General features: G+C 35.7%; 1 protein-coding gene across 1 annotated transcript; it reads right to left on the bottom strand.

Annotated features, from left to right (window-relative positions):
* Positions 1–8,655: 8,655 nt before the first annotated feature.
* LOC130472082 (uncharacterized) lies at positions 8,656–13,574 on the bottom strand. The gene is made up of 6 exons (XM_056842505.1): positions 13,321–13,574; positions 10,281–10,587; positions 9,956–10,186; positions 9,549–9,848; positions 9,030–9,452; positions 8,656–8,679 (listed from the first exon to the last, which is right to left on the bottom strand). The coding sequence occupies exons 2-6, from the start codon at positions 10,572–10,574 to the stop codon at positions 8,656–8,658; spliced, it is 1,272 nt and encodes a 423-aa protein (XP_056698483.1). The 5' UTR covers positions 10,575–10,587; positions 13,321–13,574.
* Between the last annotated feature and the right edge of the window lie 1,930 nt (positions 13,575–15,504).

Raw genomic sequence — 15,504 nt, 5'->3', positions numbered from 1 at the left:
TGGGAATGAAGCGTCTAATTTCAAAGACGATCATGTCGGAATTTCCAACTAAAATATTAAAAAACGAATATTTTTTTTTAAAAAATAAGTCATTTGCAACGCACGTTAGCTCAATGTGCGAGGCAAATGACTTAATTTTTTGGCGCTAAAATTGTCATTTGCAACGCACATTTAGCTAATGTGCGTTGCAAATGACTTTTCAGCACCATGCCTAAAAAGTTATTTGCGTCGCACATTTAGCTAATGTGCGACGCAAATAACTTTTCAGGCATGGTGCTGAAAAGTCATTTGCAACGCACATTAGCTAAATGTGCGTTGCAAATGAACCTTATTTGCGTCGCACATTTAGCTAATGTGCGTTGCAAATGACTTTCAGCACAATGCCTGAAAAGTTATTTGCGTCGCACATTAGCTAAATGTGCGACGCAAATAAGGTTCATTTGCGTCGCACAAATGTGCGACGCAAATGACTTTTAGTCATTTGCGTCGAGAGCTTTTGCCACGCACGATGTGCGACGCAAATGTGCTTAAAAGTGCGATGCAAATGACCCTTTTTCCACTAGTGAGTCTTGAAAAATCCATCACCCGTTTCAACACAGAGTTCATTTACCTCTTCTGTTGCAAGCATAGCGTCGGTTGTTTTACTGTCAAATTCCCTGATTTATGAAATTTCCAATAAAGGAAATCCTCATCCCCATTAGAGGGAAGTTCAAGACCTACTATCCTTCGAGCATCGGAGAATTCAAAACAAGAACTAATTTTCTCATGATTCCAACCTCTACCCAACGGAAGGATAAAATGATGAACCTTCCAATCCTTAGTTATTCAATTTTGACTTAAACCAACGACCTGTAATCAAACCAAAAATCAAAATGACCCCAATCAACCATTGCTTTGACCCAATACTCGAATCGTCCCAAACCGAAGCAAATCGAACCAATGTTTACCTGAAATCGAAATAACCCGTACAAAAAATAACTATAAAATTTGAGTCAACCTGAATCTATCCAAATCGAAGACCCCGAAACCAGTCCGAACTAAATAACAACTCAAATTTACTAATACTTTAAACTAAATGATGCAACTTGATGTGGCCTAAAAGAACGCCACCTGGCTGTACCATTAAAGCCCAGAAAGAAGGCCCAAAAGCCCATCAGCAGGCAAATCTCAAGCCCACATGCACACGCAGGGCCAAGACCCATCAGTGGGTCATGGGACCCACTTGCTCAGGAAGGAGCCCATTCTGCTATTTCCCAAAGAGAAAGGCCCAAACGCCTAAGAGGCCCACTTGGTCTAAACAAAGCCTCCAAAACTTAGCAGGACACGTGTCCTGATCTTGCATAACATCCAATCATGCAGGACCATTTCCCAAGAAACCCTAGCACTATAAATAGTGCAGATCCCTAGGTAAAAGGCAATCAATTCATGCCCACCAACCTAAAACTATCTTTGCTCTGCCTTCTCTCTACAAATTACTTATCTCTCTAACTTATACTTACTTAAGCATCGGAGGGAATATTCCTACGGGAATATTCTTGTTTTGTAGGTTGCCAGAAGTTCGTGCCAAGTCATACTTGATACCTCCGAGGAACGCGTGCCACGTCAGCACCGTAAAAGATCCCACAACACAACTTTTGTTTTAAATTTAAATATTTATAGTACTTATAATAATGTGAAAACATTATAACCCTTATCGATCGTTTACTATAACTCTCATATCATAAATTAGTAAACTCCGAACCGTATATATTTTAGAAAATATTGTTACATAATAATAATTGAATATTTTTATGAATGACGACGTAATCAAAACTCGAAACACGAAAAGTCGACATAACCCGAAAAAACTCAATACATCCCGAAAAATTCGATCCGATATGAATTGATCTGAAATTGACCCAAACCTGACCATCATAAAACCGAATTAGACTAGAAAGGACCAAAACCATATCCGAATTAATAGTGACCCGAAGTGACCCAATCTGAAACGACTTGATTTGAAGGATCCGTTTGCCACGGGTAGATATGGGGGCAAATGTTGGGTGGATTTATTGATCATTTGAGATAGATAAGACTTGGTTCGAACATACGTCTAACTTGAATGATAAGAAGATCCAATCATATTGGTTTTTTATGTTTAAAATTTCATTAACTTCAACTATTAAGAATTGACATACTACTACATATCTTTCATAAATTGACTTTGGCCTATTTTTCAATTCGATTAGACTGTCTTTTTCTAAAATCTATATGTCAAAGTTTAATTGACAATTATTTGTGATATTTCTGGACGATTAAGTATTTGATCCAACAAAAATGAGAGAATTGACTAATATGGATATGGTAGTAAACTAGTAACAAAAAACAATTTGCAGTTAATTGTACAAGTTGCGTGAATGAATTGGTAAAGGACTAAAGGGAGGTTACTCTGGCCCAACCGAATTTGAGTTGCATGATGCATTTGCTGCACTGGCCCCATCGCATATAGGATAAGCTTGTTAGGGAATAGCCGAGTAGGGACTATGGAGGTTGGTTATATTTTGCCCACGTTTCAACCGATTGCCTTTTCCGATCCTCTTACTCTTATATTGTGCTACAAGCCTAATTTATGGGTGATGCTTTTTCGAGTCCAAATGAAAGTATAAAATGCAAATATATAGAGAATGAGATTAACATTTACGCAGATTTTTAATCTTAATGATTAGCTCCAAAGCATCATTAGTAAGGACTGAGGCTTTTAAACTAATAATATGGATAGATATACTCACTACCCGACCCAAATATTATGGTCATCTATTGGTTATAAATAATTTTAATTTCAGCGAACAAAAAAGTTATTGAATATTTTGATTAATTCTTATAAGTTAAGGTGTGATAAGTTGTTCATCTTACCGGTATTAGTTAAACAAATAAATAAAGATAATCAAATGACCTACTTCAACATTTTAATGCAATTAAGAGTACTCGCACTTATTTGAGAGTACTAGTTTTAGGAAGCAAGTTGGTTGAATTAAGTATCCTACATATGATCATTTGGTGAATATTTATACGAGATTGAAGACAATCAGATGAAAATCATATCTACAAATCAGGGACGAAGCCAGAAATGTATCTTAACGGGGGCTGAAAAATTTCGTTCATTTTTAATATGAAGTCGTATTAATTGCTTTTTTTTTGAGAGGAAGTCGTATTAGTTGTTGTGTAAAGATATTCAATTTTCTTTATAAAATAAAAAGATTAGAAATGGAAAATAAAAAAATAAAGTAAAAGATGATAAACCAATACAAAATTCTTAAAGGAAAGAAGTATGAAAGATAAAAGAAACAATAACAAATTCTTAAAGGAAAGAAGTATGGAAAAAAAACATAAAAAAGCTTCTTAAAAGAAAGAAGTATGAAAGATTAAAAAAAATACGAGTAGTAAAATTTGTGGGGAATTTAGGTCGAACTCTAGACTTGATTCTGGTTGTGACAGGTAGCTTCATCCCTGTCCACAACTACAACATATTATAGACTCTATCTTTGACGACGGTATGAAACAACGATATGAAAAAGGGCATAAAGGATATTCGATGTGCAACAATCGTCGACCTAATTTTTGTTGATTTCTTTCATCCGATTTCTTATGTATTTGTTAAATTCAAATCTCCTTAATAAAAAATGTATGACTTTTTATCAATTACTACCTCCATTTCAAAAAGATCTTTACACTTATTATTTGCACGGGCTTCAGTTCAATATTTAACCGTTAATATATCCAATTTTGTATGGCAAAAAATTATAAAAAGTTGATATTTAAAAAATACATTTTGAAACAAATCTAACAAGATATCTTATGATAATTTGTATAGATATAATAGTGAGAATTTATGGTCAAAATTTTGATTGTTAGAAACATTTTTCAAAGCATAAACAACTTAATAAAAACGGAGGTAGTAATTAATTTAAGTTTAAAAAACATATGCATACTACGTAACTGTATAAAAAATATGGAATGTGGTCAATAACTATACTTTTGTACGTGAAATATTCCGTTATATAATACAAATGGTGTTCTTTCCTGTACTGCATAAACGAAACACTAAACATATATTTTATTAACATTATGTGATTATGTTCCCTTGAAAATTTTATAAATTAGAGGATGCACGGCCTAAATGTGTTCAATTTCACGGGTGGGTGGGAAGTGGGAACTGGGAACTGGGAAGAATGCTTGCTCTTTAGTCTTTAGTCTTTTCTTACAAAAGTTGCTAAGCTGTTATAATTTCATAATAATTAATTTATAATAATTATTAGTTTCTCCGTTTCTTTTTGTTCTTTACGTTTGCCATTTTATACGTTTATTAATAGCTAATTAATGTACATTGAGATTCCTCTATTTTTTTTATTTAAACAAGTAAAATTACGTTTATTTATAATGTTTTCACTTTTATCAAAAATCTGATATTGGAAAAATGAGAAAAATTTAATGTTTTAATAGAGAAGTGGAGATTAAATGACCCAATGAATTTAATTGGTTAAAATAATCATTGGACACAAATTTTGATAGAATATTAAAGCATTTGTGTGATAATATAAAATGAAATGTAAAGAACATTTTAAAATACCAAAAAAGGAAAACGTAAAGAACAAAAAGAAACGGAGGAAGTACGTAATACGGAGTAGTGCAATTGAAGTGATCACCTTTGTACTTTAATTACATTTAATCTATACTATATATAAAAAGACGTCTATAAGTAAACATACGTGACACGTGACGCTCTGTTAATGGATCATTCGTTCTATACATAAAAAAATGTCAAACATAGTTTGCATAAGGTTTGAACCCGGACCTTAAATTTAAACAATAAAACCTTTACCACTAAGCTATTACATATTCCATGTTACCATTGCCAAAAAAAAATATACGGAGTAAGTAAATGTGAATGTTGTTAACGTAGTAACCCGGGGCATAATCCGTGCCCAAAAACTAGTTAATCATCGGAACACGTTTGTTTGGATACTTTTGCACCATTGAATTGAATTAAGAAAGCACAAGTGTTTATAATTAATTTGATTCCCTTGCGGAAGTTGCAGTTAAGGACTAATAAATTGATGAAGGAGCAATTAAAGATTGTTAACTTAGTTTGACTATTGAATTGAAGAGTTGTTTGCCAACAAGTGTGTTCTGGTGAGATTTTGTTTCTAGTGAGATGATGATGTTTGTGCTCTATCGTTTAGATTAAGGTTTAAAAAGATTGGAATAGGGCGTGCAAATGACTTAATGAGTGACGCAAGCGATTCAAGATAGAGATAATGATTAATGAGATGGAGCTGCTAAATTTACCCTCCATGGCTCCATTTTTCCCCTCTCCTCAAATACACTTCACAAATATTTGTCTAACAGGTTGAAAAATAAAATAAAAATAAAACTTTTCTGCCCTCGTATTGAAGCTCAATGTTAGTCACATGATTACAAGAGAGATATTTTCATATTGGACAAAAATGAGTGAAAATATCAACTTATAAGTTTGAAGAGTTACTCCTATTACAAAGTATTACCAGTTGATTTTAGTAAGTTTGATGAGTATAAATTAAGGTCCAATGCGACTGTCTTTTTTTAGTGTCATTTTCCGTAACATTCAATGATTCAGAAGTAACATTAAGGAAAGTTGGTCACAAATCTGCTGAAAATCACTACAAGAATATGTATCTTTAACGACAACCTATTTACGACGGGTCAAAAATCCCGTCGCAAAAGCCTTTTGCGACGGGGTTAACAACCAAACAAGGACGGGAATAACCGTCGCAAATGTCTTTTACGACGGGCTTACGACGGATTTACGACGGGATTCCTATTTACGACGGCCCCCTTTTATGACGGGTTCGCGACAGGAAATCCCGTCGTTAATCAACGACTATTGGCCTTTCGCGACGGGATTTCCCGTCGTTAATAGTACAATTTCTTGTAGTGAATTTATGTATTACATGACAACATTAGGGAAGGTCAATGACGAAACCGTTAGGGCAAGATTATTGGAGAGGATACATATATCCTCCCTTCTACTTTCTCTCACTTTCTCATTTTGACACATCATATTATCTTTCTTCCACCTTATTTCCCAATATTTCATTCCTCTTCCTATTTTTATTTTTTTCCACACATCAAAGAGGATCCTCTCTTATTTCTTCTCTCCTACTTACATACCCACCACATATTATCTTTCTTATTAAAACATTTAATTTAGGAATAATAATGATAATTTTAAGTGTTTAAAAAATAATTTAGCCTAATTAATTATTTTTTCATTAATATTGATAAAATAAATCCACATGTAACCTTTAAATAAATTACATTATAAATGAAATTTGCATTAAATACTCGATCATTAATTACTTACTAAGATGGTAGTACATTAATTACTAAAATAACAAGGTAGTACATTAATTACTAAAATAACGAAAAACATGAAAGAAATTAAGTGACTAAAACACATATTACATTAAAAATATACTCCGCAGACGATCTCCTGGACCTCCCCCATAAATGTTCAACCAAGTCGTTTTTCAATGAGAAATGAGGTGTTCTATCACGAAACTCTTGTCTTGTATCCATCAATCTACGTAAATTTTGTGGGTCATAATGCCTGGGGTATAACAGTGAATGTTTTAGCGTTTTCGGTTTATGATCCCGCCATATTTTCAGGTTGTTCTTGGGCAAACTCGTGTGGATCTTTATAATGCAAATAAATATCACGCTCATCTTCAACAATCATGTTGTGCATGATAATACATGTCATCATGATTTTTCATAGCATATCAACGTTCCATGCCAAAGCAGGTTTCCTAAGTATTGCAAATCGAGCTTGTAGCACACCAAAGGCACACTCAAGATCTTTTCTGGCACTCTCTTGGCGTTCGGTGAACAACCTTTTCTTAGCGGTTTGTGGGGCAGTAATGCATCCACAAACGTGGACCATTTTGGATAAATCCCATCAATGAGATAATACCCTTCTTGTAAGTATTTCCATTCACGGTGAACTGAACTTGTGGAGCTTGGTTGTTTATAATATCATTGATAATCGGGGAACGTTGAAGTACGTTTCACTAGTACAAATATGCATAATTGCGTCGGCATAATTGCGTCGCACTTTATAATGTGTGATGCAAAAACACGAATTTGAGTTAAAAATATGACTTGCGTCGGTGTTTTACTAACCTGCGACGCAAATATTTATCGTAAGGGTTGTTTTTGTCATTTGCGTCACACATTAATTAACACGGTTGCTAAACGCAGCCTTGTTTTACTTGACACAACCCTTTTTACTCTCATTTTTTTCATTCTAAAAAAACTCTAACCCTCATTTTTACTATTTTCTCTCAACCATTATTGATATTATTTTGGTTCAAATATATTTGATTTTTATTAGTGTCACGTGTATCTAAACAAATTAGAATACATATTTTGGTTGCAATGGACAATAATTTTGACTGGGAAGACCTTGGAATTAATTGAGGTAATTTTCGGTTTTTTTCCCTATTTTTTTGAGCCTTTTCATGCAATTGGTATGAAATAAATACTTATATTTTGTACAGATTGAACATAATATAATTAACTAGTTCTTACATATTGAACAAAATATAATTAACTATTTCATATAGATTAAACATAACAGAACTAAAATCTCGTACAAATTGAACAAAATGATGATACTAGTTATTTCAACTGTCTATAATGAAAGAGATCTCTAGTGGAAAAAATACCTGTTGAGGGGGGCATTTTGGGTTTATTGAGGCGAACAAGGCCCGCTGCGACAGACGTAGCTTCAACAGCTCAGTGATCTGTTGAGGCGGGCTTTGTTCGCCTCAACAGGTGATCTGTTGTGGTGGGCTTTCAAAAGCCCGCCTCAACAACCTCTATAGAAAAGCGAAAAATAAGGACCTGTTGTGGGGGGCTTTACAGAAGCCCGCCTCAACAGCCTCCTCTGTTGAGGCTCACTTCTTAAATGCCCCCCTCAACAGACCTGTATTTTTGCGCCTATACCTGTACATTGGCGGCATAAATTCATATGTTGTTGAGGCGTACATTAAAAGCCCCCTTCAACAACATTAATTTTTTTTTCCAAATTCTTTTAAAATATAAAATAGGTGGCAATAACCACATCTAGATATATACTCCATTGAGTATTGAAACCTGTACCCAATCAACACCAAAATAGCAAAGGTATGAATCTGCTTATCTTTGATAAATAAATCATTACATTAACTTCATTTATATTAACCCTACAGAGCAAAGCGTATATATAGTACGTACGTTTACAATTTTTAAACACCTAGCTAGTCTAACAAATTACAACTAATATTAACAACTAAAGACAAAAGGCTAGAGAGCTAATCTAACAAATTTCTCTAATCCAGCCACTTAGGTCCCTTTAGATCATGCATTACAAACCTTAATTAAGGTCAGGTTGACTTTCTTCCAATCGACTCGATCCCTAGCCTGCAAGTTGCATGGAAGGAAAATATATATGAGTACCAAAGTTTACACTCACGATATTGTCTTTACATTCCATTGAAGCATAAAATTAAAAGATATAGTTGCAGACTATAGAGATAATTAAGTACGTTGTTGAGAACCATGCAAATAAACGTGTACTTCTAATTGCTCTGTGAGCATTCAAGTGTCCGGGAAAGCTGATGCCTGTCAAACCAAGATTAGTTGGTGAAACAACTCTAACTTAGACAGATCTAATGCATATTAATTTAATCATGTAATAAGAATCAAATGAGTCCTTAGGTTCTTTAGTTCTAAACATGACCTATAACGACCTAATGAGCCTTAAATGTGCATAAATAGATTCGAATGAGTTTTAGAAAGTTAAAATAATGCATATTAGTCATGTAATAAGAATCAAATGAATTTATGGCAAGACGACATGGAGTTATGGCCTTCACAAATAAATTTACAAAATTTCAGAAATCACTACAAAGTACAATATTAAAAACCTAGCTAGGGGTGTTTTGAGTGTATGCACTATAGAGAATATATACCTTCAGCTCGCGTGGTTGCTGCGATGAACTCGGACAACAGGTTACGAGTGCACGGTTAACATCAAACTCATCACTTACAAGAGCAGAATCAAGTGCGGGGGTAGAGAGGGTGTTTAGTTGACCGGTTGCTTTCAATGTGGATAGTTGGTTTTGGAGGGCCTCCGCCACCTTTCTCTCTAATTGATCTTCAAACTCCCTTCTCACCGAAGCTCTGATTGATTCGACTGCCTCCGGTGATGGTTCAATATGGCCACATCTACTACTTCGGTCTATTGGACCGAAAGCAACTTTGTAACCGACATTAACTCCACCTGTTGCCTTGACACGCCCACGGTGATCCTTTTTTCCCATAGCCTTGGTGAGGGCATCTTCTCCCTGGGTGAAAGAAATATTTTCTTTTCCCTCTTCTTCTATGTACTCCAACTATAAGAATTAGGAAAGTAAAAATTAGATGGTATACATGATGGAAAGGAGAAGCAAAGAAAAGGATATAGAACGTAAAATTTCATATGCACTTACAGCCATCTTAGTAATATTTACGGCTTCCTTATCATTCGGGTCAACTTCCCACTTTCCCTCTTTGTTTTTAACTTGATGAGCCAAGATCCACTCTACTGATCTAAACTTCTTAAATCTATCTGGCGCTGTGGTGAGTGATGAGGTCACTGAGGAGGAGCCACTTGAGAGGGTTAAAGCTGCCTCTGGCGGTAGTCGCCCATCATTTATCCACTCTGGTCTCTTTCTAACATAACCCTTTTGGCCTGTGCGATGTGGGTGCTTGTTTTGTAATGCACTTTTACTTGCTTTTTCTCTACGAACCTGTAGCGGAAACACATAAAGAACATGTCGAACATTTAAAGATGGCAACAACAAACTAATCATATAATTATATAAAAAAATATCTAGCAAAGTAAATTCATTATTACCAACATCTCCGGCTTGTTTCGTTCCATCACAAATGTTTTCCAATCATCCTCTGTGATTTGATGGTAGATGTCCCAAGGCATGTCATTTGTCTGATGTTTCGGCATTTTTTCTTTCTTAGTTATCCAACGCCGCGTTAACCTGGACTTGAAAGCTCCAAAGCGTTTCGCCACACACATATGAAAATATTTTTCTCTCCTTTTAGCCGGATCATCAATAATGTGGAACATAAGCTGTTAATTTTATGGATAAGAGATTGTTAGAAACGTATGCTACACAAATAGATAATCTAGGAGAATACAAATCAAGTTTTTATTCAATGTTTACCTTGGTCTCCTCCCAAAACCCCTTCTTTGTGTGTTCATCTAACGTTGAATATTCTTTCACATTAATGTTAATTCTAGCAGCACAAGACCCAACTTGCTTCCCGTATTCTCCTGACCATTCTCCATCGGGGATTCCATATTGATTATACTGAAGATGCATAGGCTTTTTGGCTTGAACTCCTTTTGACGGACCACGGAATTTGGTCTTTTTACTAGTGTTGGTACCTTGTGATTCCCCCGTAGGATGACTAGCTCCATCAATTCCCTGTATTTCATTATCACGATGATCATCCATGCTAGCTACGGTCCTGCAACAAAGAAAAGAGAGCAATACTTAGTAAAGGGAACAATACTTAGTAGAAATTTAATGCATGATTACAACTTATAGAGCTTAAGACTCTCCATATGGATAGAGTGTACGACTGTACGTAAAAGTGAAACAGTTTTTTAAAAAATAAAATCAAAACTGAAATCAGTTTTCAGTTTTAATAAAACAAAACTGTGCACTATATGCACAGAACTGATCCGAGCTGTGCAGATCAGTGCACAGAATTGATCAGAACAGACCAGTTCTGCGCACTGATCTGCACAGCTCCGTTGAAAAGTAATCGAGTTTAGTGCACAAAACTGATTAGAAGTAAGCAAATGCTGTGTTCTCAGTGTTATTATTGCCAGCTAGTCAGCTTCATATAAGCATAACCCACTGGTTGGTTAGGAAAACAACAACTAGTAATCCATGATTTGGACTTTTAAAAACAACAGCCCCAGCCTGAACACCTGACCCTGCAGCAAACTGGTTCACTACTGAGTTAAAATCAAAGTAACACTACTGAACTTCTAAAAACTGACTGGTTCTCTTGGATTGATAGTGGCTAAAAGAGTTCCCATTGCAAGGCTATTAGGCTATTAGCTATAAGTAAAGATACTCGCTAACCGCTTGTGTTTCATCACTTCCATGTACCTCAACCAATGTTTGGTCAAACTGGAAATAGCAGAAACAAGATTCAAGTCTACACAACCAAGAGATATTGTTTTGAACTTTTGGCACACACCTCCGTTTTTTTAATACGTGAATGAATTAAGATGATTTGCAAAATATGACAGGGGTATTAATTAAAATAGAGGTGGGTTGTATGCTTGGATAGGGTGATGGCAAGTTAGATATCAAGATTCAAGACTCGGGAGTTCCACAAGACGTCTGCATATCCAATGGATTTCAGAGAACCCATTTATATACCTCAGAGGATAAGTGAGAAAGGAGGTAAAAGAAACAAAAGCTCTAACCCAACTCAACTGCTTCCATTCTCTAGTAACAGATAATTCAAAATAAAATAACAGATGTACTTATAGCTATTTGTACTTTTGAAAGATCAAACAAGAGTGCCACAATCTATCTCGCTGGTCTCCTCATGAAAAACGGGAGCTGAATATCAAGTAACAGAACTTAACACTGCTAAAGTAGTTATAACTATTTCCTAAAAATAAAATAGGGTTTCAGAGAAGAACTCAAAATTTCAGGTAGTAGTTGTAATTGTAACTCGTAAGTAAAACATACGTTCCAAGCAGCTGAGATCCAAGCAGCTGAGATCCAAGCAGCTACCTCAAGCTGTTGTAGACTAGTACCAGTTGCCTTACAAGTATTTGATTTGATTTAGGTCAATTGCCCCCAAAATCCCAGCTGAGCCTAACTACAATTGATTTATCCCGAGCAGGTGATTTCTATTACAACATGAATATCAACTACAACCATGAACCCATGACAAAATTGTGAGGTATTAATCTCATATGATAGCTCCACAGAATGAAGAAAGGATTGCCTCTACTGACAGGAAAACCTCCAGAGTTGAGACTTGAAAACATTATATTTTCCTAAGAGAGCCATATTCATCAAATTCAGCCAACTCCTTCCCTTCCCCATACCAAGGGAACCAGCATTTCCAACTTGGCCATTTTTGGAATAGCTAATACATCTTGAGATCAACTTCAAGTAATGGAAATCATGACTATCTGAAGAACTTAATAGGATTTTTTCCAACTTCTAGGTTGCAAAAGCTGCATTCCATCCTTAGACTAGGGCATTTTAAATGCGACCAAACAGAAACGATCTATCACAAACTATTCTCTAGGCCAAATGATAGACGCAACTCCAGACACTACCAGTACCTAATGGCAACAAGCAAAAGAAGTTGGTCTAAAGTAAGACTGAACACGCCATACGGCAATACGCTGACAGATAGTGGCAGATGGTATGGCGTATGTTAGTACTGAACCATCTGCCACTATCACTTTGTTACCACCTGCCACTAAATTATCTAACAGAAATTAAAGCATAGTTAGTACTGAAATAATAGTTATACAAACTAACAGATTACAGCTTGTTTGAGCTTAAAAGTTTAATGAATAACACCAACTAAGTAACTAACTAATACTACCATGATCATGATCATGATCATAGACAGTGGCATGATACTTTGTTTATAAATCACATACGAGTTAATTCATTACCGTTGCTACTCTGTGTTTTTCATGGTATTTAAATATTTAAACCCATCCTTACTCAAAAGAAAAGAAGATAAAGGACTAAGAGTTACTCTGAAGCTTGATCAAGCCACTATGAAGGCGATACGGCTATCAGCTTAAGAAATACTCTGTATTCATGAAAACACTTTGCTTCAATCAAGAAGATTTCTCAAAGCAAAGCAAAACTGCAGGCCATATTAAATACTATCAAATTTCTTTACCTTGGAATTCAGGAAAAGACGATATATTTGTATAGAGTAAATGGTTTCAAATCAAAGTTTTCAGAATGTATCTGAAAAATTATTGCTAAAAAACATAATACGGAGTAATGTTGTTTCCATTTATCTTTGAGGTGGGGGTTGCGCAACCTCAATACTAACAGCAATTAAATCATATAATAAAAAAATGCTTTCACAGAAGTAACAACAAATCCATATCCAAAATCCACATCAAATGTCACTGCACCCATGATTCAGTAAAAGTGATCACACTATAATAGGTAAAAGTAAAAGAAGGATTACCTTGTGTAAAAGGTGGGGTAACAGATTTATTTACACTGTATAGTCCTCCAGGTTTGCGAAGAAAGCACAGCTTGAGTGTGAAGAAGAAAACTTGTCCCAACTAATAGTTATTACCAATCCCTAAAACAGTAGTGGAAAGTTCTGCAGGATCTGCATCATATGACAGAATTTATTGTCAGTTGGGAGTGAAATCATAATCTGACATATAACTGACACCTACCATGTATCCATATGTGAGGGCAAAAGAAATAGCATACTAGATTTTGTTATCCAATGACAATGTTGTTTGTTTGTAATGTTTATCCTAATAACAGTTTTTATTTGCCAAAAAAAGACCAATTTACCAAAACAATATGAAATCAAAGAACAACTAGAGTTCAAATCAAATTCCAAGGCGCACAGGCTGTCAGCTATGAATAGAAAGAAAAAAGTCGAAAACTTCAACAATGCATCAGAAGTGAAGCCCGAACTTACACATGTATGTTTCAATTACGATTTGTAACCCATATTCCTTCCGTATGATCTGTACGCATATGATTAGTATTATTTGCATCCTCCTCTTCTGGCAATGGTTGAACAACCATTGGTAACGGAGGTGTGTCATCATACTCATCATACACATCTTCATCTACAACATCATCAATACCCAAAATATGTCTTTTTCCTTGGGCAACAACACGCCATCTAGGATCAATATTGTCAACCACATAAAAAACTTGCTTAGCTAGTGATGCTAGAATGAATGGCTCGTCACTGTCACTTAGTCGATCAAAGTTCACCAAGGTTAAACCCGGGAAAATTTCATCTTGCTTCACACCATTGTGGTTGTTAGCCCACTGACACCGAAAAACAGGGATCACAAAATAGGTATAATCAAGCTCCCATATTTCTTCGATAACACCATAATATGATTGTGTTGAATCAACCGGCCTTTTATCCTTAGCGCTTGCATAGACCCTAGATGATGCAACAACTTTTACTCCACTATTTTGCACTACACTCTTTTCATCTTGCCTTCTAGTGTAGAATGTGAACCCATTGATATCATATCCTTCAAAAGATCGAACACATAGTCGAGGACCTCGAGATAACCACTTGATCGTATCAGAAACATCATGGTCTTGTTTCTTGCCAACTTCCTTCTTAAACCATTCAACAAACGTGCGATTATGTTCCCGCATCAACGCTCTTTCCTTCAACTTAGGATTACAATGTTGCAATTCAAGCAGATGTTTTTCTAAATAAGGATGAACCTCTGTAAGATGCTGCAACACACAAAGATGTGCCTTCTTCTTCCTCTCCGATGGAGGAGATATCACATTTTTACCAATTACTCCCTCCCCTGCGAGCCTACCAATATGTCGAGATTTTGGAAGTCCTATTGGTTCAAGGCTTGACAAAAACTCAGCTAGATATCCAGAAATCTCTTCTTTAAGGACTCCCCGAATGATACTACCCTCTGGATTAGCCGGATTCCTTGCTTTGTCCTTTAAAGTCTTAAAAAATCTCTCAAAAGGATACATCCATCTTAAGAACACCGGACCACATAACTTGACTCCGCGAACTAAATGGACAATCAAATGCACCATCATATCAAAGAAAGAAGGCGGAAAATACGTATCAAATCGACATAGAGTTTCAACAACATCATTTTGCAAAGCATCCAAAGTCTCCGGATCAATCATCTTAGCACATATGGAATTGAAAAACAAACAAAGTTTTGTTATAACATGTCTCACGTGTTTCGGCAATATCCCACGAAGTGCAATCGGCAAAAATACATTAATCAGTGCATGACAATCATGAGACTTCATACCAATCAACCTAAGGTCCGAGAGAGACACTAGGCGCTTAACATTTGACGAATATCCCGAGGGAACCTTAATGCCATGTAAGCACTCACAAAACTTCTTCTTCTCCTTTCTCGACATTGTGTAACACGCTGGAGGCAGAAAGGTCTTTGTACCATCCTTTTTTTTAACAGGCCACAAATCTGGTCGAATATTCTTCTTTTTCATATCTTTCCGCACATTCTCATTGTCCTTGGTCTTTCCTGGTATGTTTAGCAAAGTCCCGATGATAGCATCGCACACATTTTTCTCAATGTGCATTACATCGAGACAATGCCTAACCGAAAAATCTTTCCAGTAGGGAAGATCCCATAATGGAGACACTTTCTTCCAT

This window comes from Spinacia oleracea, chromosome 4 (assembly GCF_020520425.1).
Source record: "Spinacia oleracea cultivar Varoflay chromosome 4, BTI_SOV_V1, whole genome shotgun sequence".
Taxonomy (NCBI): Eukaryota; Viridiplantae; Streptophyta; class Magnoliopsida; order Caryophyllales; family Amaranthaceae; genus Spinacia; species Spinacia oleracea.
The sequence above is the reverse complement of the archived record's forward strand: the minus strand, read 5'-3'. Positions and strand labels throughout refer to the sequence as shown.

Coding starts and splice junctions, on each gene's coding strand:
- LOC130472082 (XM_056842505.1), bottom strand. CDS start 10,574: ATGGATGATCATCGTGATAATGAAATACAGGGAATTGATGGAGCTAGT. Junction 9,849..9,955: donor GAAACAAGCCGGAGATGTTG/GTAATAATGAAT, acceptor TTTCCGCTACAG/GTTCGTAGAGAAAAAGCAAG. Junction 9,453..9,548: donor TAAATATTACTAAGATGGCT/GTAAGTGCATAT, acceptor TAATTCTTATAG/TTGGAGTACATAGAAGAAGA.